The sequence below is a fragment of the Hydra viridissima genome, unplaced genomic scaffold (genome assembly GCF_058129835.1).
Source record: "Hydra viridissima isolate aposymbiotic clone 2 unplaced genomic scaffold, HvirCarnegie_v1 scaffold_9, whole genome shotgun sequence".
NCBI lineage: Eukaryota > Metazoa > Cnidaria > Hydrozoa > Anthoathecata > Hydridae > Hydra > Hydra viridissima.
In genome coordinates, this window is record NW_028324308.1 from 4,977,087 (window position 1) to 5,001,006 (window position 23,920).

General features: G+C 29.0%; 1 protein-coding gene and 2 long non-coding RNA genes across 12 annotated transcripts; 1 reads left to right on the forward strand and 2 right to left on the reverse strand.

The window, feature by feature from the left end:
• Positions 1–403: 403 nt before the first annotated feature.
• Positions 404–2,545, reverse strand: LOC149883684 (uncharacterized). The gene is made up of 3 exons (XR_016455721.1): positions 2,151–2,545; positions 1,793–2,076; positions 404–1,273 (listed from the first exon to the last, which is right to left on the reverse strand). It is a non-coding gene; the product is annotated as an uncharacterized LOC149883684 (long non-coding RNA).
• Positions 1,381–22,302, forward strand: LOC145185954 (tensin-3-like). 9 transcript variants are annotated; one of them, XM_090098060.1, is made up of 30 exons: positions 1,381–1,956; positions 2,400–2,508; positions 2,628–2,665; positions 4,039–4,092; positions 4,565–4,605; positions 4,890–4,951; positions 5,247–5,401; positions 5,547–5,602; positions 5,705–5,771; positions 5,982–6,046; positions 6,127–6,210; positions 6,413–6,466; positions 6,686–6,805; positions 6,940–7,009; positions 7,371–7,494; positions 7,841–7,918; positions 13,280–13,327; positions 13,509–13,880; positions 14,046–14,312; positions 14,608–14,782; positions 14,922–15,124; positions 15,219–15,348; positions 18,626–18,853; positions 19,131–19,702; positions 19,947–20,039; positions 20,176–20,313; positions 20,622–20,801; positions 20,981–21,218; positions 21,340–21,453; positions 21,770–22,302. In XM_090098060.1, exons 1-30 carry the CDS (start codon positions 1,774–1,776, stop codon positions 21,912–21,914), a joined length of 4,263 nt encoding a protein of 1,420 aa, XP_089954186.1. In that variant the 5' UTR covers positions 1,381–1,773; the 3' UTR covers positions 21,915–22,302. The 9 variants fall into 9 exon arrangements, with proteins under 9 accessions (XP_089954186.1, XP_089954185.1, XP_089954187.1 ...); XM_090098059.1 differs by having other exon boundaries at positions 13,509–14,312; XM_090098061.1 differs by lacking the exons at positions 1,381–1,956; positions 2,400–2,508; positions 2,628–2,665; ... (1 more) ...; positions 4,565–4,605; positions 4,890–4,951 and having other exon boundaries at positions 5,387–5,401; positions 5,547–5,606; positions 13,509–14,312.
• On the reverse strand, positions 14,884–20,623 carry LOC145198654 (uncharacterized). 2 transcript variants are annotated; one of them, XR_016455720.1, is made up of 3 exons: positions 20,522–20,623; positions 15,204–15,320; positions 14,884–15,117 (listed from the first exon to the last, which is right to left on the reverse strand). It is a non-coding gene; the product is annotated as an uncharacterized LOC145198654 (long non-coding RNA). The 2 variants fall into 2 exon arrangements; XR_016455719.1 differs by lacking the exon at positions 20,522–20,623 and adding an exon at positions 15,395–15,459.
• Positions 22,303–23,920: the final 1,618 nt, after the last annotated feature.

The window sequence follows — 23,920 nt, forward strand, 5'->3', positions numbered from 1 at the left end:
TTCAACGCATAAATTTCTGGCGAAAACATGCAACATTCAGGAAATGTAATTGCTCTCAACAGCTAAAGCTTTCAAATTAAGTATGTTGCATTCCATATTAAGTATGTTGCATTACCATATTAAGCTGCTGCTTTAAAGAGTAAACTCAATTAAGTAATCATTTCTTATGTAATTATGATTAGTTAATCATTTCTTTAGTAATTTTCCAACACTAAACCCCCTTGAAATTAATTTGCGCTTTTTAAATTACTTTTGTCACTTTAAAATAGCATATAGTTTTAAAGTTTCTACGGAACTTAAAAGATTCTATTGTATTGCTGAAAAGAATAAATGTATCTAAAGTGTTGTAGTTTATTAACACAAAAAAAAAGAGGAAAATAAAGGAAAGAGCAGGAAAAAATTCAAATAAAATGCACAAAGCAACCATTTCATTATCATCAGCGAGCATAACTTTGTTTGAATTCGTAAACTTTCTGTAAATATTGAGTTCTTATGTAGCACTGGTTAACTTCAAGAGAAGGAACCAGATAGATCACTTAATGTTGGTGAAATATGTCTTATCTTTACCAACAATAGTTGCTTTACCACAATAACCGATATGTTGCTGTTTATGATTTGATTTGGATATGAATTTGACGTATTACTCAATCGTAGCAATCTATGAAAGGAATAACCACGATGAAAAGGAGTTCTAAAATATATGACAGAAACTAGCTCTGTTTAGTTTGAATCTGTAGTGACCAATGTCATCCCTGTTTTCTTTAACAGTAGAGTAATAATTATTACATGGATCTTCAAAACATGATTATAATTATGCAACTTCTTAACAGATGCATTATTATGGCAGGAATAGTTTAAAACTTTTTTACTTTTCGTAAATTAAATAAATTTAACAACTGTAGAAAAAAACAACAGAACGTTTTAATGAATCTCAGCGGTTTTTACCCGAACCCTGGAAACGAATTTAACAAACAATTTTTTTCTAAAATTCTAATCCATTAAGCAAGTCATTTTAACAAACAGCAGTCGTAATATAAATAAATACATTTTAAAAAAGTATCCATACAGCGCCTAGCTTGCCTAACTGCAAATCTACATACGAGCTTTATGAAAAAAGATTAACAAGCGTCAAATCAAGCTGATTATCTGGATTTCGGCCAAAAGCACCATCATAAAAATTTAAACGGTAAAAAATGGATTGGATGAGAAAAATATAACATTTCCTTGGATTTAACAATAAACCATAATTGTTAATGACGCTCGATTCCATTCGCTAAAAAGAAAAAAAAGTTCTTTATAGTCTCTTTCCTTTCCGGATAAAGAAATAGTTTCAAGACAAACGATTAACATTTCTGATGATCATGAAACATTTGTCGTTTTTTAATTACAATTATTTTGAGTGTGCATTTATAAGTGCTTTAAGTTAACTTTATAGTGCCGCGTTATTTGCTTATTAGCTGATTAAAAAGACGGCTCATTGTAATTTGAGATTAAACCTTTCTTAAAATTTATTGATCCGATATAATCATAAATATATGTACTAACTTAAACCGTTAGCTTTCAGTGATAAAAACCAGGTGCGCTCATTCATTGAAAATTCCGGGGAATTTATCTTTACTTATTGTAATATTCAAAACATCAGCAGTTGTATTCTAGATATGGATTTTGTAATTAAAACTTAAGATTTCGAATTTGCTAGCAGTGAATTAAGTTTTATTATACTTAAATGAAACAATAATATTGTTTAAATTATTTTCTGTATGTAACCTTTATATGACTACACTGTTTTTACCTGGTTTTATATGTCCGGAATGTATCGTACGGTTTCCGTATGCTGTGAAATTAGAAGAGCATTGGAGAACTTTTCATAATCTTTCGCTTCAAGACAATTTAAGAAGCTACCCATCTCTCCGCTATGCTGCAAAACACAATAGGAAAAACCCGTCATCCAATAAGGTAGTATCCAAATATGAAACACTGTATGTTTCAGAAATCCATAACTTTTTGATAATAGGACCAATATTCGGGCTGTTATACCAACATTCTGGTGCATGTGTCAAACTCGATAGCAAAGTTCTAAATAAATATCCGGGATCCAAAATCATTTTACACGCAAGCTAAATTTTTTTTAGTCGCGCTTATTTACTTACCTTTTCAAAATCCTTTCTTTCGTACGCAGAACGAACTTTAATGTTACTAAATCACAAACAATATCGAATGTGGTTAAGTTTTTTTTTTTTACCGAATAGTTTTTTTTTTCAAGTACGTTGTTTTCTTTAGATAAAAACGAACGCGTGATATCGTAAAATCGCAAGCATGTATTTATTAGAACTTGAATAGGTTTTTAAAAATTTCTTTGCAACAATACCCAATAGAAAAAAGGTTTTTCGATTTTTTAGTCGTCACAGATGCTTCACGACTTTAAAACAAGACCTGTCAATAAATATGCTCCCCAAGTGTGTCACCTCTGTCATGAGATGGTATGGAACTGTGCCAAAGTTTGTTCTGGTAGTAACTTGTTTTTCAAAATCACTATAAATTCCTTTTTTGTTTTTGTTTTTTTGTTGTTTTTTTTTCTCCTATTCTTTAATTTCCTATTCTTTAATCTCTCTAATTTTTAAATTTAGGATGCAAATTCGTATGTCACGTGGAATGCCAGCCAATGGTAAGTGAACAATAAGTCGAGAAAAAACTTCTATTATGTTATAGGAGTTTTACATTTTCTTACTCAAATGATTGTTTTCTCAGTTTTTATGTACAGTTATAACTACTTAAATAAGAAGCGGAAAATAGATTTAAAATGTGGGATGCGCACTAATAGTCTGCAATTACAGATAGTCTTACAGCTAAAGTTACTTGTTGGTTTCTAAAGTTGGTTTTTTTTAAGATTCCCTTTATTTTGTGTAAAATATTTCTACTCACAAAGTTATGGTATGTTGTTTAGCGACTCTAAACAATGTTTATAAAAAAAAATTATAAGCGTTAATATGTTATTGTTATAGCAACTAATTTAAAAATGAATTCTTTTACAAGCATTGCAAATACAAATGAAAAAACATGAAATGTTTTTTGTGTTTTTTTTTGTTTTTTTTCTTTCGTCTGGAGAGAGAAACTTCGTTGTTTTGAAGATAATACAGAACGTAATGCTTTTATTTTGCGAGCATTTAAATAGAAAACATTTTTCGTTTTTTTATTTTAAAGTTTGGAAACAAAAATTTAGGATACGCTCTGTTTTGCTCACTGCGTCGAGTACAAAGCGAATAGTAGCTTTTCGACACTAAAGGTTTCTTTTTTCTTTTTCTCTAAAAATACACCTGGTGGATTGCAGCTCTTAAAAATAATGCAATTCCAAAGATTGAAATAAAAAAATTGCAAAATTTATGAGCCAAAAGTCTTCCAAGTTTTTAACTTGTTGACATGGTTAAACTCATTACAATCCGTTTGGATAAGTAAGCAAAAAACTTTTGCTCAGTGTTTATATTCATAAAACAATGAGCAAGAGTTTTTTGCTTTCTTTTTTTAAAGCTTAAATAATAGGGTTCTCTTTAACTTACGAATTTAAATATATTTGTAAGTTAAAGAGAACCCTATTATTTAAGCTTTAAAAAAAGTTTTAGCGCAGACGTTTAATTTAAATACACAATAAAAAATCCAAAGAGCTGACAGTTGTTGCAAGGAAACAACTGTTTTGTTAGCTTATGTTTTATAATAGCAGACACCTGTGCACTCCTTTACACTTGCGTATTTCCCTCTCGTAATTTATTACGAAGCAAGTTGATTGCTGTTATTCGTAAAGTTATTACGATTGCATCATTAATTATTTATGAAAAAACCATCAATACATTTTCGTTTTTTTGTTAATTTGTAAAATGGCTCCAATTAAAATAGACGATAAAACATAATCCTGCCGAGATCATCGTTTCCTTTTTTATTTCCATTAGTACATATTAAACTTTAAACAAAAGAGAATAGTATTATAAAAGATGAAAACAAACGATGAAAACTTCTTTTTTGTAATTAAAACTTTCTTTTGGTTAGGTTCTCAAACATTGTTTGACGTTCGAAATGAACAGAACGCAGAATAAAAGACAGGTACGTGAAGGGACGTTCATTTTAAAAGAAGATCGCGTTTAACATTGAACTGCTTCTAAAAATAGATGCAGTATTTTAATTTTTATTTCCAAAATTAAGACTAAAGCAAATTACTATGACAAAGGAATATTTCCATTTTTATATACTTTATACTATCTTATATTCTTTACATATTCTATATATTTTATTTATTTAATATGTTTACATATTTTATATTTTTTATATATTTCATCCATTTTATATATTATTATATTTTTCATATTTAATCATCAGTACAAAGAGAAAACCACATAAGTTCAGCTTTATTTTGCAAAAATGTAACTAAAGAAGAGTTGAGGCTTCAAGCATCAAAAGCATCTTTTTGAGGATGTTGAAAGAAATTTACAAATAAACTTAAAACATGTATTTAATGATCTTTAATCTCAAGCAATACCATCACAAAAATCTTTTTTAAATATAAACTGATCTTTAGAATGATGTTTCGGTGTATTCTTCATCTGACTCACCATTAAGGTATTTGGTATTATTTTATTGTTATTCACAACCAATCGTAGCATAATTTTATTTTCTCATTTTTCTCCCTATGAACGTTTTTAAACGTTTCAAAATGTATGCCTAATATTGTCAAGAAACACCTGCCTGTTCTACATATTCATCATAAAAACATATAAGTGCATACATATCTATAGTTCAATGTGTAGATGTTTCTTTAATACAACTATACTGCACGTGTTATACTTGTGTTTAATTATTTTATAGCGAACAGATTGCTGTTAACGATTGTAATTATTTTATAGCGAAAAGATTGCCGTTAATGATTGTGAATTAGATTTAACATACATCACTGATAGGCTGATAGGTAATTAAAGATTGTTTGACGGTTGTTGACAATTTTTTTTTTTCGATTTTATGTGTGAATAACAATTTAAAATGATTAGAATCATTAGATAAACAGAAAAAAACTCTCAAACTTAAGAAAGTAGACAGTGTACATTCGGAATTGTTTTGTTTAAAATAAAACCGATTTAATATGGTAAAATAATAGTGGGCACCGAGTTTTCAGATTGCTTCGTAAAGATTTAAAAAAAATCTAAGCTGCAAAAAATGTCTGAGAAATTCCTATTTACTAAAAGTCTAAAGTGTTCTTTCTTTAGCACTTACTTTTCCGTCGAATGGGTTGGAATCATTGTATAAATCTGGCCTAATTGATGTTTTGGCCATGTTGCGCAGAAAACACGGTGACCAATACAGAATCATCAATGTATCAGAAAGACGTTATGATATTCTTCAATTGCATTCTGAAGAACAGGTACTCAATTTTTAGACTTTTGCAGGTAATTTGGTCGATATTACGCTTGGTCGATACTTTTTGGTCTTTTGGTCGACACTAAAGTAACTTTTGCAATTAATTTGGTTGATACTTAGAATATGCAGCGAAAATAATTTTCAATTAGGTTTTAGATTGCGGCTGGCCCGATCATTTGGCTCCACCGCTTGAGAAGTTGACAAAGTAAGTAAGTCAAACCATTTGTAAACAATAATTTTTCCATTATTTTTCACCAGTTACAAGAACTCTTGTCTTTGTACTTTCTTTGAAATATTCTTGTTATAGAATAGTTCACAGTATTCACGCTTGGATGCATTTAAACAAAAAAAACGTGGCAATTATTCATTGCAAGGTTCGCAACCTTTATTGATTTAAAACATTCTTTTAGACCGTTAACTTCTTTAAAAAATACCATAAAAGTTCAACTACAGCAGAATAACCATTACCATTAACATTAACAACAAAGTAACAGCAAAGTCAGTTATTTTATATTATTAGGTCTATAAGGAATATTTTTGGGGTTTATTCCGCAATTAATACCGCCGTTTATTTCTTCTGACAGGGCGGCAAAAGCCGTATTGGGGTTGCTGTTGCTGCTTACATACAGTTTAGCAAAAATGTGCCCAGGTATTAAGAGTTTTAAAAAGTCAACAGTTCGTTTTATAAGTTGTTACTTGCTTATAAAATCTTTTTTATCAATTTTCAAGCGCTCAAGTCGCTCTTGAATGGTTTGCGCTGGGAAGATTTTATGATGCGAAACTCGACGGAGCTTTGCAGCCATCTCAAAAACGGTTTGCTTTTTTTAAACATATTATTGTGTTAAAAAGTTTTGCAAAAAAAAAAACAAACCTTTAAGACCATAAAAATCATCGAGCAATGTGAACGTCAATTGCTACTGCGATAATATTAAAAACTACAACGACCTTAAAAAGTCAACAATATGAAAAATTCGAAACAAATTGTGAGCAAAATCATTTTCCTTTTTCTTTATAGATACGTTAAATATTTTGGAATGATATTTGAAAAGAAACTGAAGATTACGAACAGGTACATGAAAACATTTGTATACAAGCTTTTCATACTATTTTTCTTTTTTCTTATGATTTTTTTAAAATAAATTTTTGAAAAAGATAGTGAAATAATTCTTAATTTAATGTGTGAAATGCTTATTTAAACTAATTTTATTGGCAAGGTTTTTATTTACATAGACTTTTTCATTCAAATGTTTTTAAATTTAACACACCTTTTATGCGTTACACTTTTTAGAATGCTGTGCTTAAATACAATCATTATTCATGGTGCACCACGTTTTAATGATGGCTCATCTTTTCAATTCTGCATAAAAGTTTATCAAGGCTACCACCTTAAACATACCACCTCTACTCAGTAAATTAAACGTTAATTAAATGAAATTTTTTCTTTCAAAACATGTTTTTTTTTTTGTTTTTTTTTTATTATTAAACATAAATTCGTTAATTTCATTGATTTTCACATTTTTTTGTTACGTTTCTTCTTTAAAGCGATATCTCGTCTGAATCAAAACACCTCTGCTTTTCAACACAAAATATCCAAGTGCAAGGCGACGTTATGGTGAGTACTTTTTTTAACAAGCTGACCGAATTCAGATATTCTTAGATAGGAATGGATAGGTATGCTCTTAGAATGATCCGCTAAACTTCTTTTGCAATAGAAACTGAAAGGGCGAGTTTACTTTGTTATTTCATTAGTGCCCCGGAGTACTTAAGTCAACTTAAAATATCTGAAGTGAAAAACGTGTTATCAACAGTATCACGGTTTAAATAAAGCACGTCAGCAAACGTCGAAGTGAAAATGATTAACACTTCGATAGTAAAGAGTGCGATTTGCACGTGCAATATTTTTTATTTAGATAATTGGTTTTTTGACCTTCTTTATAAATTCGTTAATACTTTTTTTTTGTAAACGTTTTTAGATAAAATGCATTCAAAAAGATGCTCCAATAAACACTGTCATTTTTCGAATGCAGTTTCATACAGATGCCGTTGACAATTGTGTAAGCCTATTTGGCAAATATGATTTAGATGAAGCATTTTGCGGTGCGTTTTTTTAAAGCTTTTTTTTTTAATGTAAAGGTTTAAAAGTTGATTTCCATTTACTTGTTGTCTTTTTTATATAAACTTATAACCTAACCTAAAATTCACATAGGGTGTAACAGTGAATTTTCATGATACTGATTAACATTGAAATGTATTTTAAATTCTTTAGAAGAAAGCGTTTTACGGGGCTTTAGTAATAAACTGGATGACTTGTTGATTCCAACAGAAATACTTTATTTAATATCAATTATTCCGTTATTCTAAAAATTAATTTGTAAATTTATCAGACAGCTGTTAAATTTAAAGCATATTAAAATAAATCTGCGAAACTTTTTATCTTATTTAGACCAGCGATTCCCAGATTCCTGTTGTGTGGAACTTGTTTTCTCTCCGTCAGTAGAAAATGTGAAGAATATTGATCAAGGTTACTTTTCTTAATTTGATTGTTTGTTTTTTTTGTTTTTTGTTTATTTTAAACATTCTGTTTCTTGCGTTTTTTTACAATGTTCGAAATTAATAAATATATACAATTAATTGGGATTTTTAAAATCACTTGTAATTCAAAATAAACCGAACCAAACGTAAATAGCATAAGCCGACAAAACTTTTAGCTTAACTTTTTTAAACCATGACGTAATTTCTTCAGGATGTAGATGTAGCCTTAAGTATTTTTTTAAGGATGTTTGGCTAATAAGGTAGAGAAAATTTTACAAACCACGATGAACATCAATATAAAAATTGTTTTTGAGGGAAATAAAAAAACAAACAAAAGTAATTAAGTTCTCAACATTATGCTAATTTTTAGAGTTTTGCCGGTTTAGAAGAAAGAGGTAATCAAGTTAGCGTAAACATAAAAATATCCAATTATTTGTCGCGGCGAACATCAAACAAAATTTAACCTAATCAAAGTATAATAGTTTTAGTAACAATAAGGTAATATCTGTTTTTTGTTAGAAAAATACCGAACTTTTTTGCAAAATTGTTTTTAAGTATATTTCAGAAAACTACAAAAGGTTATAATCTTACATAATAATCTTGCATCATGTGGTCTTATCATATCCTAATATTAGAATGAATCGCCAATAAAGACTAAAAGAAGAAAAGTAACTTTTTAGAATAAAAATCATAGCTTTTAAATTTCCATTTTAAAGTGATATACATTTTTGGGCCTTTAATTTATATTTGGTAAATTCCTTCCGCAATTTAATTTTAACAACTACAACTATATATATATATATATATATATATATATATATATATATATATATATATATATATATATATATATATATATATATATATATTATATTTATACACATACATATACATATATATATATACATCCATACACACACACACACACACACACACACACACACACACACACACACACACACACACACACACACACACACACACAAACGTACATACACATATATAATCCAATTTTAGTTTAACGTTTTAAACTAAGATTATTTTAAATAAATCTTCGTTTTCTTTTATGCCATTTGTTGCTGTTTTAATGAATTTAACGAAAATTTAAACGTATAAAAGCAAATGACATTCTTTACTTTCCTTAATTTATTTCCTGCTGGTTCCATAATTAACCTAACTGAAAATAAACATCAGGCTCCGCGTTTACCTTAATGTTACGGTTCTATATTGAGTGAACTCAGCATGAAGAACTGAGATTGATCAAATTATCCTTATTAATTTCACGCTATTTCAAACGCTCAGAGCATTACATATCCTTTTAGAGTGCCTCCTGTTAATTACTTCAGTGTGCTAAAAGGCATTAAAAAGCATGGGATTGATTCAATATAGTTATTGGAGATAATAAGTGTGCAATAAAAACGTGCTACCAATAAATCATAGTTAAACGACGTCTAAATGCGTAACTTATACGAAACGAATTTAACTTTCCATTGTCCTGGTAAGTTTTTGTGTATTGTATTTACTGTGTACATGCTGTATGCATGGATATTAGATGTTTTCTTTTTATTTTGACATTTTTTGTAATCCAACTTTTTCTCAAATCATGCTACACTATGACCATAAGTTTTTTAGAAAATTAACTTTTCCACCATTGCATTCTGTTTAAGACGATAACTTTATTTACTAAAAGCCGCATTTTCTTTAACAAAAATACTTTTTTGTTACTTTCTATGTTAATTTTTCTTCTATTAATTCATAAGTATTATTTTACGTCAACCATATTTAATATTACATGTTGTTTTTCGAAAACAAGTTTCATAACAACAGCATTGGCAGCACCGAAAAGACTGACGTCTGTTTTTTTTTTTTTTTTAACGTTTTTTGCAAATGTCTGCTCTCTTCGACTTAATTTGATTCATTGATTAACTAACTAGCGTCAAACTTATTAACAAAACTCGACACCAGGACTTTTTATCAAAAAAATGATTTTGAAAAAGTATTATTTTATTTGATTGTAAGAATTAATTTACCGAAAGAATCAGTTCTATTAAAATGTGATCCTAGGATATAGTTGATTTTTAAAACCCTTTTTTTTTAATATTTAAACTCATGTTTAGGAAAAAGTTGTAAAAAATTCATCTAAACTATTGCCCAAAAAACTAAGCTTTTACAATGCTATTTACTCGTTTTTCCGACCGGTTTCTATAGGTAAACAAAATTTGTAAAATATCTCTGCTCTTTCAATCTCGTTTCTAGGTCAAGCTCGTTCGATATATGTTATCGGACATTACTATCCGACTATTAAAAGATCAAGACAATAGCTCCTAAAAAAAAACTTTTGTTCTCAAAAAATTATTGTTTTTGCAAGTTATTGTTAGTGTTATTGTCAACGCATCGTATTTAGAAGTTTTGGGCCGTAATGTGGTAATTGGAGATGACATTTGAAAAGAGAAATAATCAAACTCTTAATTCTTAAGTTAACAAAGGCTTTTTTCTTACAAATATAAGTTCGTTAAAGTAACATTATTTGTATTAGCCATTAATAATCTCCTTTTTAAAATACATATAAGCGAAAAGGGGTGTTAAACCACCAACTTTTTGAATTTTATTCGCTTTTGCATGTAAAGTAAAAACAACGGATAATTTATATTTAACACAACGTGATCGCGGAAAGAAATGTCTACGTAAAAAATATGCGATATTTCTTTACTCGGCTTCTGATTTTTGAATGAACTTCGCGCAGCAACTGTGACAAAAACATTTTTTGAATAATTCGTTTTTTGTTAATGTGAAGAGACCTTGTGTAAAAGACAAGGGATATTAAAAGATAGAAAGATAGAAATGATCGATTCAAATAACAACTCGGAGGTTCATCACAACCATACATTCGTTTCATGGCTTTTTATTCCACATAGTTCGAAAAAAAGAGGTACGTTTGTCTCGATTACGTTTTTTCATTCTCTCTTGTTTTGTTTTTTTATTTTAATTTTTTTTTTTTTTTTTTTACTTTTCCTTGGCAAAAAGTTTTAAGAAGAGAATAACATAATAAATTCTCCCATTTGCTGCGCATCGTTCGGCAACTTTTTTAAAAAAGGAAATGAAAAATGCCGGCTTTAACCACTTAATACCCACGAGTATTTATTTATGAGTATTTATTGCTCATACCATAATCCTAATTAAATTTTATACTATGCGTTGTAATTAATCTATTTAATCCAAATGTTATTAATCATAATTACAGGGAAACGTAATATCATTTTAAAGTACAAAATATCTGCTGTTGTATAGATCATCTAAGAAGCCAATATGATACTACAGGAAGGTTGTACAAACACATAGGAAGTTTATTTTGTACAGAGGATGTAAACTATATCAAGAGCAAATTAAGCAATTCCATTTGTCAAGTATTTGAAAGAGAAAATGTTGTATAAAAAACGTTAACTATTCAAAAAAAACAATTAGCTTAGTGAAAGGCTTTCTTGGCCTAATCTTTAACTCCATCTACATCAAAGCATCAGTCTGACCTCCAGCTCTTACATTAGTTGTTCAATAATAAAGAATCTTTACATATACTTGAATTTTAACAGTTTTATGTTCGAACAAAGCAATATTGTACTTAAGACACAGAATTTCGAATGAAAAGGTATAACGAGTTGGATGATTAATAAATAACTGAAAAAATATTTTGAATACCTAATTTTCGTTAGTAAAACTTAAGAATAAGTATATATTCATAAGAGAATTGACATAACGTTATTATGGAATGAAGATAAGCTGTTGTTTTAGGAGCAAATGTATCGTCATCAAATAAATGAGATGAGTTGTACAAAGCATTACTTGTTTTTACAAAGCTGTTAAGAAAATATGCGAAATATTATGAATGTAGGAGGTTAGTTAAAACGGGGAGTTAAAAGTGCATGTATTTTGAAAATTACACATTTTACAAATTGAAATATTTAATACAGAAATTTTATATAAAAACAATGCGGTAATAATACCTGCATCTTAGAGCCTTTATAAAAAAAAAAAAGTTTTTCATACGCATCATACCAACAAACTCAAGCAACTTTCAACTGACAAGTAAGTTAATTATTACGTTTTTAATCTAGTTTCAATCAGGTCCACAATCAAATATTGAAATGAAATTTTCTTACTTTCATATTACACTATTTCTTAAAATATTAACTCTTAAATGTTTTAAAGATTCAATAAAGTTTTTCTATAACTGAATATTACAAAATTACATAAGCGTTGTGCGGCATTTAAACAAAAATATGCAGTTCTAATACATGCCTAACCCGTGCTTTGAATACTTTGGCGCTGCATAAACTGCCAAGCCTTAAAAGTTTTCTATAATAAGTTAATGATCTTTTGCCAGACTTAATATTAATTTATTTGAAGATTTAATCATTACAAAGTTAAATTTTGATCTTCAAGGAAATTAACATTAGATCTGAAAAAATATCATTAAACTAAAATGGAAAAAGTTTTTAGCGCTTGGCATCAAATGCAGCTAAAGTGCGGCATGTAGTATTTCTATTAATGACGAATAATAACTAAAATATAAACTTCTGTGTAAGAGTCTTGAAATAAATCGAAATTTATATATATTTGATAATATATATTAAATTCCATTAAATAGTTTATATATATATATATATATATATATATATATATATATATATATATATATATATAATATATATATATATATATATATGTTATGAAGTTCCTTAAATAATATGATTCAACATTGTTGTTTTTAATATCTGCATTTGTATTCAATATCTGAATATCTGATTTATTTCAAGACTGGTCAAGAAGTTTTTACTTTATTCGTTACTATTCGTTGTTAACGAAAAAACTAACACCAAATGTAGTGCCAAAATATTACAGCAATAAGTAATAATGTAAACGGGTATTGGTGTATCTTAAAACTAAACATTTTAAAGGCTGGCTAAGTCAACGTCATCCGAACTTGAGTTGATTTATTGGGCAGTCTAAAGTTCAGGAAAAGAATGCTAAACATTAAAACTTGCGATTAAGGATCTAACGTGAGCGACAGTAAATGAGTTATTGGATTTTGCAAACGCTTATCTTTAATAGCGCAAAACTGTTTCAAATTTTTTAGATTTTTTTAAATAATTTTATGGAGATTTTTTTTCTGCTTTAGCAACTCACCGAACACTATAATTTAATTTGAATTATTCGTTTAAAGATCGCAATCACTAAGTAAATGTACCTGCTACTAAATCGTTTTAAAGGAACTTATTAGACATTTTTTTAATATAAAAGTTAAATAATTACAGAAAAGCATGCTTTAGTTTAATGAAAAGTTACTTTTTGTTAGGTATATTTGCCATGGAGCGAAGGAAAGAGGAAATAGATAAAGAAAAAGGTACGCTTAATGAAATTTCCTACACAAAAAAACAAAGCATACGCAATTAAGCATTGTTATAGTTAAAAAAAAGTTATTTGATTTTAGAGATAAATTGTTTTATATAATAAATTAACGTTTTATAGAAAAACCTCATAAACTTTTTTATTAACTTTCTGAACTATAATTATTTATGATACAGGGAATAGTCGCTGTTATGTTCGCGGACCAATTGACGGAAGTCCTTACGCCCAAATCGATTTAAAGGATCGTTTACGATCTCGAACTGCTATTGAAAATGAAGAAACATCAATGGCAATTATCAATGATTTAGATATTTTATTAGGAGATTTAGCTTTCACTAAAGCAAAATATGAGGAAAACAAAAAGGAAAGACTCGATAAACAGTGTAGTGAACCAGAGGCGGGATTTTACGAAATCAAAACAGCACCAATTCCGATAAAAGGCGAAAGCACTCTGCTTAAATGCTGTACTTTACATCTACCTGCGAAACTGCAATATATGTCATCGTTAATAAATGGACGTATATCATCTGTAGAACCTTCTAATGAGGGTATTTTGAATACGAATTTCAGTTTAAATTTTAAAGAACTTTTATTCGAGTTAGACAATTCGCCATTAAATGGCGTCAATTCTGGCTCAAATTTGATCAAAGGAGTTAAAAAGTCAAAGTATGACTATAACGGTTTGATATTCGATGATTTCGACTTTTCTTTAGACAACAGTTTGAAAGAAACTGAGAAAAAAGAGATTGTTCCAGGGATTGTTGCACAAAGGGTCAATCTTCTTAGTAACGTTTTTTTCGCCGAAAATGAGTATAACAGAAAGATGGGCATCCCTCTTGCTGGACTTGCACCGACAAAAGAGGTTATTGAGAAAGTAACACAATTCAACTCCCGCTCTTTAGGGTCCGGTTTCTGTAGCACCGATATCGACCCCTGTTCACGAGACAGTCCGCGAACCAATTACAACCAGCCATTAATTCGTACGCAGTTTCTTCTTTGCTGTTCTATTTGTTTCGTCGGGTGGCTTAAAAACCGAAAATTTTTTTTTTTTTTTTTTGAAAAAAAAAAAAACAAGATCAATAAAAAAAATTCTTCAATCAATAATAAAATTGTTTTTTTTTTTTTTGAAAAAAAAAACGATCCATTTTAAAATTTTTACGGGAAAGTTTCGTGCTAACAATGTTCAGAACCCTTCCTTTTTTTTTTTTTTTTTTTTTTTTTTTCAACATTTTTTTTTCTTTTCAAAATTTAACATGTATTTAAATAAATTTTCAGATTTGTCGGGAGTTAGCGATAAGTTGGTTTCTAACACATACGGAAATAAATATTATGGTCAAGATTCTATTAATGTTAATGGTAAAAGCTTCTCGAACGATATTTATGCTTGCAACAGTTACGCAACGATTCTTGATGATCCACTGACAAGCGAGATAGAAAGTTCGCTAAAATCGTTAGTTTTTTTTGACTTAATTTTTTTCAAGATTGATTCAAAATTTCTATTGAATATTTTACAGAATAATTTAAAACTTTTGAATAAATTAAGTAATTTGTCGCCCATCATCTTTGTGATTTACAGTATTACATTGTAGAGAGAGCTTTCCTTGTACGGATTCAGCGTATGGCGAATCCATGAGGAGTTCTTCTTCGTCTCCAATTCTGTCCCCACTGAGCAATGAAGAAGATGCTGCTCTTAATCAACCCTTTACACACGGAAGAGAATCTCCGATTGAAATGCAAGACGATTCCTTTTGGATCCAAACTGATTATACCTCAAAAACACCAAACCTGTTCGGTAGGCAAATGATATCTTTGCACAATATTTATACAAAAGTTTACTATTATATTTTAAAACTTATGATTCATTTTTTTACCTTGAAAAATCATAGAAAATAAAACGTATTGCAAAGTTAATGAACAACCATCTGCTGTTGAAGTTGGTCCGTGGTACGTTGATAAATCGACGGAAGAACCACAAACGGCTACTTCTCCTAAAACGGAAGCACAGAGAAAAAATGGGTAAGATATAAATTTTTGAGTTTTTTTTTTAACTTAAACTTCATACTTTTAAAAGCCAAGTTGAACGATTATGAATACAATTTCACATCACAATCCCATTATAAATAAAAATGTTACTTACGGAATATCTTAAAAATATACATGTATATGAACACGAAATATTGCGGAATTTTATTTCCTTTATTTCCCAAATTAAAAAGATTTAGTTAAGCTTATAAATGAATTTTGCGTATAGTAGGTAACTAATTTTTTTTGATCCTATCAAAAATGCAATTTGAAAAGATATAATACTGGTGAAAATCACCAAAATGCGCGAAATTTAAAAGACGGACAAAACAAGTTAATCATCAGTGTGAAAGCGAGATATTTTCTAAAGAACTCAATAAAAATAATGTTATAAATATCATTTATAAAAATTTTTCAAATGTTCTTTGAATTAAATAAAATAAGTTTTTAGAACCCCGCATTTTTTTAAAGGAGCGGATTAAGATATCTACAATACATTAATCTGTGAGGAATTCAGTTGCAGTTACAGCTTGTTTTAAAAACAGTTTATAAGCGATTTAAAAAGGGTTTGCGATAAGTTATGGTTTTTTTTTTTTTAAGAGTTATGTTACAAAAACCCTAGCTATAAAAGCCAATAAAGCGCTTAAAGGGTAAGCTCTATATTTGTTTTAAGTTTAATTTCATCCTCAATCTGCCACAATTTTTACTTTAATAATTTAGAGCTAATTTATATGTATTTATTATTATTATTGTTGTTGTTATTATTATTATTATTATTATTATTATTATTATTATTATTATTATTATTATTATTATTATTATTATTATTACTATTACTATTATTATTATTACTATTATTATCATTGTTGTTGCTTTTTCTCAACGTGAAGTTGTAAAGTTTCCATCGCGTTAGGTAATAACTAAGTCATCTTTGAAGTCAATTACAAAATAATTCGTTAAAAATGATGCATAAACTTCCTTCTCAACGATAATTTTCATTTTGCTCATTTTATCGAGTGTTTCTTCTAAAAAAAAATTAGCAAAATTTTTCTTTTCTTTCATTTTATAATGAAAATCTTTATAGGAAGGAAGTATATAGTACTTTAAAGAGAGATTAAACGAAAATGAAAAATTTTATAAGAAAAACTGCTCAGACAGTAAACAAAAAAATTGAGCAAATTTTGCCGGCACAAGAAGTGGATCGGAAATATTGGGGACTCGGCACAAAAAGTTCTGAGCATAAAAGTTAAGCTAAATAAGTAAATAAATTTTTGATCGAATTTCGTTTTGTTTACAAAATCATAACCTTTCGAAAAGTATTATGAAAAATGCCTAGGGCATTTTTATTTATATTTTTTTTATTTACCGAGTTATTATTGTTTACTGACTTAATTGGTGCTTGTTTTCTAGAATAATACTTCTTATACATGCGATCTTTATTGAGTTGTTAGATACACGTTTAAATATTTACATTTATAACTCCTAACGGCGTTTCTATGCCTCCGTTTATGGTTCGTTAACTATACGCGTTAAATAAGCAAAGTATGGTAACCATTTACAAAGAATTCATTAGCACAAACAATAAAATCAATACCTTGCATAGGAAAATCTTATCTCCCCAAGAGATAAGAAATTGTCTTTGCTTTGTATTAGTTACGCATTCATTCTATTTTCGTGCGTTCTGGAATGAATTTTTGAATGGTGCGGATTAGCAAAAATCGTTAAAAAAACACGCTTGAAACCGAATTTATTAATACTTGAAATTTGACGTTTTTTTATTCGGTCATAAGTTGTAAGACGTATTCTTTTCATGCTAAACATTGCGTTAGAAGTTGTGATGATGTAATCATCAAAGCCATCTGAACGTGTCAAAAAAAGAGCTTGTTTTTTTCGGGATAAAATGTTAGAGAAAGCCTATTAAACAACTTTTTTTTTTTTTTTTTTTCTGAAAAGTTATTAAGTAATGTTTGATCTAAAGGTTCTGAAAATAAAGTTTTTAAGAAAAATTTTCAAATAAATTTTGATTTGAAATCTGAACTATTTTTGAAAGCATTTATTGAGAAAACAAACCATTAATATTCCAAAAAAAACAAGAGGTAGGAAACACTTTCCGAATACAATGGTTTACCTACCATATTCTGATTGCCTGTTCCGTTTATGGTCATTTAAAAATAAATCTCCAAAGTTTAAAAGAGAAAGTTTAATGACTTACCTGAGCTAAAAAAGTCTTGAGTCATAAGATTGTTTCCGATAAAACCACGTTCGTTTAATATTTACTCTAGGCTATTTCCGTTGAAATTATGATAGGTCAAATTTAATTGTTCTAATGTTTGCATTGTAATATCAGAGACTCCAACACGCTATGTAATAGTAACCTAGATATTAAGTAAAAAAACAAATCGGTTGTTGGCGTGTTTGTAATTAGGATAGAAAAAATTTTGTCCCCTTTCATTAGGAAGAATTAAGAGATTTGGTTGACCTCAGGGTAACTATCTCTTGTTGAAGAGAAGAAAAGAACGAAGCAGGAGGTTGAACTTAATTACAAAAAAAAATATAGCAAAATGACACTTTTGGATCAATTATGGGATATTTTGAAAAACAGGTAAAAAATGATGATTGAAGAGAAACTTTTTTAGAGTCACAACAAATCATTTTTTTAACCTTTTTAAAAAATGTTTTTAAAAGAAATCTGTTTTAAAAATACGAGTTAAAAGCTTCAGTCAAAACTTTATTTCCTCTACTAACTTTTTACATGTTTAAATGCTAGATTTTATTATACAAATAAAAACGTTTAGTTTTTGTTTGTCTATATATATATATATATATATATATATATATATATATATATATATATATATATATATATATATATATATATATATATATATATATATATATAGATGTATATATATAGACAAACATGTATGTGTGTCATGATAGTGATGATATAGTGAATGATATATGATACGATCTGAAATGACGTTTATTATGGTTTATATAATTAGTAATACTAATAATAATGATAATAATATTGTAACTATTTAAAAATTTTGCGTATTTTAATCGAAAAACCTTGTCAATTCATATATTTAATAACCACACACAAAAAAAAAGACAGTCTGAAATGTAATGATAAAAGAGATATACTTCTTTGGATTAGCTTTCCATTATTAGACTAAATCATTTTTTTTTTTTTTTTAAATTTAATGAAGACAAAATCAACGTTCTTTTATTTGATGTTTTGAGCAAATTTATTGCACTCTTACATTAGTTCGTTAACAATTGTCGAAGAGCATATTCAACCTTCTCATATATCGCAAGAGGTTGAGCATTTAAACGACGAGATCTTTCAACATTTGCTTGAGTTTGAAAAAACAATGGTAGAAACAGGATCGCCGAAAACTTTACAACGGATGCCGAAATCTAATGGCATAGTAAAACCGTTAACACTAAAAACTGAAACAATGTTAAACGAATACAACCAATATACGGAAAAGAAGTAAGATATCTTTCTCTTTTAAATGTTTTTCACTGTTTGATTTAAATCCAATCTACATCCATTTATCCTACAATTAGATGGCGAATTCTGGTTCACCAAAAAAGAGAATAAATAAAGCATTCAAAATAATTAAAAAGTAGTCCTCTGACTGCGCTTTCCGTCAATTTTACATGGCACGTAAAAGTAGAAGAAGAAATTACAAAACCACATAATAAGAAATATGAAAAATTTAAAACTGCGATTAATTAACTATTAACATAGTTTTTTTTTTTTTTAGATCTGAGGATAGTCCGAACCTAGGACTGTTTCCAAGGTCAACAATCAAAAGAACCGTTGAATCTGATACAAACGGAGTAACAGACAAAAGCGAGATTCAACCCTATTATTATAATGCGCCAGCAAATCGTTCTTTTGAAAGAGAGACTGTCCTAAGTCCTAAATCACCTGACCTGTTTGGCCAGAAACAAACACATTTAAATGGAGCAATAAGCACTAAAAAGGTTCCGAACGGTGCGTTGGAAAGAACAAATTTTGATCCAACTAACTCTAGGGATAGCTCTTTTGAAAGCGAGTCTAGCTCTAGTCCTAAATCAACAACTAGCGTAGTAGACAGCCCTCAATTACCGCGTTTTCCTCGATCAATAAGCAACCTTTCAGCTCAGCAATATACAAATGGTACGCTAGAAAGAAACAGAACGCTGCCTTATCACCATTCTGTATCTGCAGACAGCGCGATTGGTAGCGAGTGCAGCTCCAGTCCTAAATCACCTGACAGTACAAGATTTTCCTCTATGCGAAGTAGAAAATACAGAGGATCTGGAAGTAGCAATTCATCCGCATCTTCAGCAGGTTAGTTAATAATCAACTTAATGCTTATGAAAATTTTTACATTAAAAATATAGCTAGTGTTAGCTAATTTCAAACTTTTTGACTTGGTGTTATGCTGTCATGGACAAATCAGAGGCTTGAGAAATAGGATTCGACTGTCCATCCATCATACTGTTGATTGATTGCTTTTGACTTTTTGATATTTTGCACCTCAAGTTTTTGGATTGAATGTTCTTTAAAATAACTATTGTATATTATTTCCCAGAGCTATTTATCGAAGTTGCTCGAAATCCTTCTGTCAAATTTGAAAAAGATACGAAGAACATTTGGTATAAGCCAAATATATCTAGAGAGGAAGGTACCCAAAAAATTTATTTTGCAAAACTAAAAGATATAAACAAAAGTTTCCCCTATTTTTCACCCCGCTAAAAATTTGAAAGTTATCTTTACCAAATATTTTATAAGCTTTTTTTATATAAAAGTTTAAATTATAGCCGCTGAACTACTTCGCGACAAGCCCCCTGGATCGTTTATTGTTCGGGACAGTAAGTCTTACATAGGCGCGTTTGGTTTAGCTGTAAAAGTGGAAGTGTTACCAATAAATATCATTAAACAAGCAGGTGGAGATTTAAGTAAGCAAATTAATTTATATGCGATCAAAATTTAAGAAATTAAAGTTGGCCATAATTATAGCCAACTTGAACTAAGTATTGAATATAAACACTCGCAAAATGTTCAAAGCTTGAAGTAATACACCACACTGTCATACAATTTTTCAAAGCTAAGCATAACTGAACTTTTGCCAAAAATAACGTCAATTGTAAATCTATACAAACTTACACTTTAAATACTGCACTGACATTTTGAGAGTGAACGTTTGAGATCTAGAATTTGTCTGTACTTTTATCAAACTGATGATTAAAAATTTGCTGCTTTTTAGGTAAACTTGATATGAACAACGAACTGGTCCGACATTTTCTAATTGAACCTTGCAAAAAAGGAGTTCGCTTAAAAGGTAGCACCAACGAGCCAACTTTTTCAAGTTTGGTGGCGCTTATTTATCAACACACTCTAACGAAAATGGCTTTACCAATCACACTACTCATAAATGATGAATCGGGTAAAAACCTATGTCGGCTTTTTTTCAACTTCAAATTTAATGCCATTTTATTTATTCATTTTATTTTTTAAATATCTCTTGTGTGTGAACCACAAAAAAAAAAAAAAAAAATCATAATTAAAGAATGGTAAATTCTAAGTTAGTAGCAAAAATTTAATCAATTTTTGATATCTTTTAAGATGCTGTTGATGGTCACAGCACTCGTGCATCAACAATAACAGAATCACAACTCCTAATAAAAGGAGCAGCTTGCAACCTTGTGTACTTAGGCATAGTCAATGTTGAATCTCTGACAGGAGACGGTGCCGTTCAGTATTCTATGAATAAAATTATCGCCGCCAATGTCAATTTGAGATCGACTATCGTTAACATTAAGGTCAACCAACACGGCATAACGTTCACAGATAACAACAGAAAGTAAGTTTTGATCGTAAAATTTTTCGATTAAACTGCAAAAAGTTGAAAAAAATTGTTTATTTTAAAGATTAACGAAAATAAGAAATGAAGCTCATTAAAACGATCATATTTCATCTTGCAGAATCTTCTTTCGTCGTCATTACCCAATGGAACATGTGCTACACTGCGGAGTCGACCCGAAAGAACGACTCATTAGTTTAAAGACCATTGTTCCTGATTGCGACAAAGAAGCTCGGTAAGTTTTTAATCCATTTAAACGGACGCAACATTTTTATAAAAGAAAGAATCACAATTCATCAACTTAAAAAAAAAGTAATTATTGAAATAAGCATGTAATAATGAAAAATTGTCTTACCGACTAAAGTATTGGATATTTAGTTATAAATTATTAAAAACCATTTTTCAATTATTAATAATTGAAAAATGGTTTTTATTTTAACAGAAAACTATATTTCTTGCAAGTGCAACATCTCTTTTAGTTGTTATTTTGTATTTTTTTTTTTTTTTTATTCTTCTTCAATTCATAAATTTTATTTAACATCATGATTTAGAGTTTTCGGGATTGTAGTGCGCAAGCCTGCTAAGCCTCTAGAAAATGAGTGTCTCATGTGTGCAGAACTCGATCAAGATCAACCTGCATCTGCAGTTATAAACTTTATTCACAAAACAATGCGTTACTCCCAAGGGATTGCTTAAAGCTCTTAAAAGTTACTAAAGCTCCGCAAAGCATCGAAATACTTCGTGCACCATAACCCGAAACAGAATTCATCCACGTTGCAAACGATGGTTTGAGAAGAAGCGTCATAAAATAGGAATGACTTAAACTTAAGAATAAAAAGCCAGCAGTGTAACCTGTTAAAAACACAGGTCATACACTGAAGCCAATTATACAAATTATAAATTGTATGTAAAGAGAAACCATTTATGTAAGTAAGTTAAATAAATTATCGCGTATTCTTTTTTTTTAATCCAACATCATTTTTTTTAGAAAATGCAATGCGTTTTATAACATGAAGTATTTAACGTTTTTGTAAATGTGCTGCTCATATTTATATTTTATCAATGATTTTATGTTTTTGGTTGTTATTTTTACTTGTTGTAACTGAAATTCTACCCCCCTCTCCCCCAAATTACTTTCAATTTCGAACCTTCCAACGGATTATCATTTTTAAATTTAACATAAAATTGATAACATTTTAAAATGATTTTTAAAAATTTAGTAAATAAGACTGTTTATATATATACTATCATTTTTGGTAGATAGTTCTCTGCTTGCGTATTTGGTAGATAGTAAACTGCGCTATATATAAATGTAATGCAGACTACTATTTACTAAATGCTTAATTTTGTTGTTGTCGCTACTACAAAATTTGATTGTGATTTGAGTAGAAGTGTAATTTTCATACGAGAAACTTTAAGTCTTTTTTAACTGACGTGTTTCAGTTAAAAAAGATTTACGATTAAGCGATTACAACCACAAAAATCACTGTTCAGATATATTGCGATTATAATCGCATAACACAAAGTACAACAAAATCAGTTAGCTTGTTTACAAACGCACGATACAGCAGGATCTCGATAAAACGAATAGCTGATAAAATGAACATCTAAATTCAATAAACTAAACTCTGTTTCCTCTCGTTTTTCTCTTTCTCTCGTTTTCGATATGGCAAACTTTAAATATAAGAAATCGTTTTTCTATTCCATTAAGGGTCCGTAATAACGAGGTTCTAACTGTACTTAACTCAAAAATCAAAAGCCTAAATACATCCTAATCCGCGAATTGCTATAGCAATACGTCCTAACGCGCGAATCGTTACAGCAATACGTCCTAAAGCGGAAATCGTTGCAACAATACCGTTAAGCAGATTTTAAATGTTCATTTATTTAAAATTGGGATTCAAAACATAAATGTGGTTAACACATGATTAAAACTGTAGGACGTCTAATGATTATATTGTGTAAGATGAAAAGGTATTATTTGCGATGAGTTTAGAAAAACATGGCCGCCCGTTATTTTATAAACATACAACCGCAGGAAGATGGTCATTTGTAATAAATTCAGTTCGTTTAAATGCCAATAACGTCATTATACATTCAATGAATTTTTACGATCACTAACTTTAAAAAAAACAACAATTAAATCAGAATTTACAAGTGCTTTGCTAATAATAACACTTTGGTCTGAAAGAAAAAAAAAAAAAAAAAACATCGAGAACGAATATAAAAAAAATGGAGTGAATTCAGCGAGAGGAATGTCGGCATTTTAAAAGTATACAGTGGTCGATTATGTGATCCGGTTTTGATTACTTTCAGCTCAAAAACTAAATTTGATTTTGCAATTTTTTTTTTCTTTTATAAAGTACTTTTTGTTAACAAAAAATTCTACAGAAAAAATTTTAAATTCAAATTTAGCAAACTTTTTCAGAAGTACATTAAGCGAAAAATTCCAAATTTTTCAAAAATAATTGATTCTTTTCAGATTCATCAAGTGAACATCAGAAAGTTTTTAAAGTGTGATATTGTTTGAAACACTCCGGACAGTAGAACATCACATTCTGTGTTTTGAGAAAAAAATTCATGACGATCATGTAAAATTTCAATGACGCTTTAAAGCGTCACTGGTCCCGGAAAGGTTAAGATATATTGAGATACTTATATCAGCTATTGTATTTATATTATTATAGTCTTCTCAATTCTAA

Coding starts and splice junctions, on each gene's coding strand:
- LOC145185954 (XM_090098059.1), top strand. CDS start 1,774: ATGACTACACTGTTTTTACCTGGTTTTATATGTCCGGAATGTATCGTA. Junction 6,467..6,685: donor AAACTGAAGATTACGAACAG/GTACATGAAAAC, acceptor TACACTTTTTAG/AATGCTGTGCTTAAATACAA. Junction 15,125..15,218: donor AAAAACACCAAACCTGTTCG/GTAGGCAAATGA, acceptor GAAAAATCATAG/AAAATAAAACGTATTGCAAA.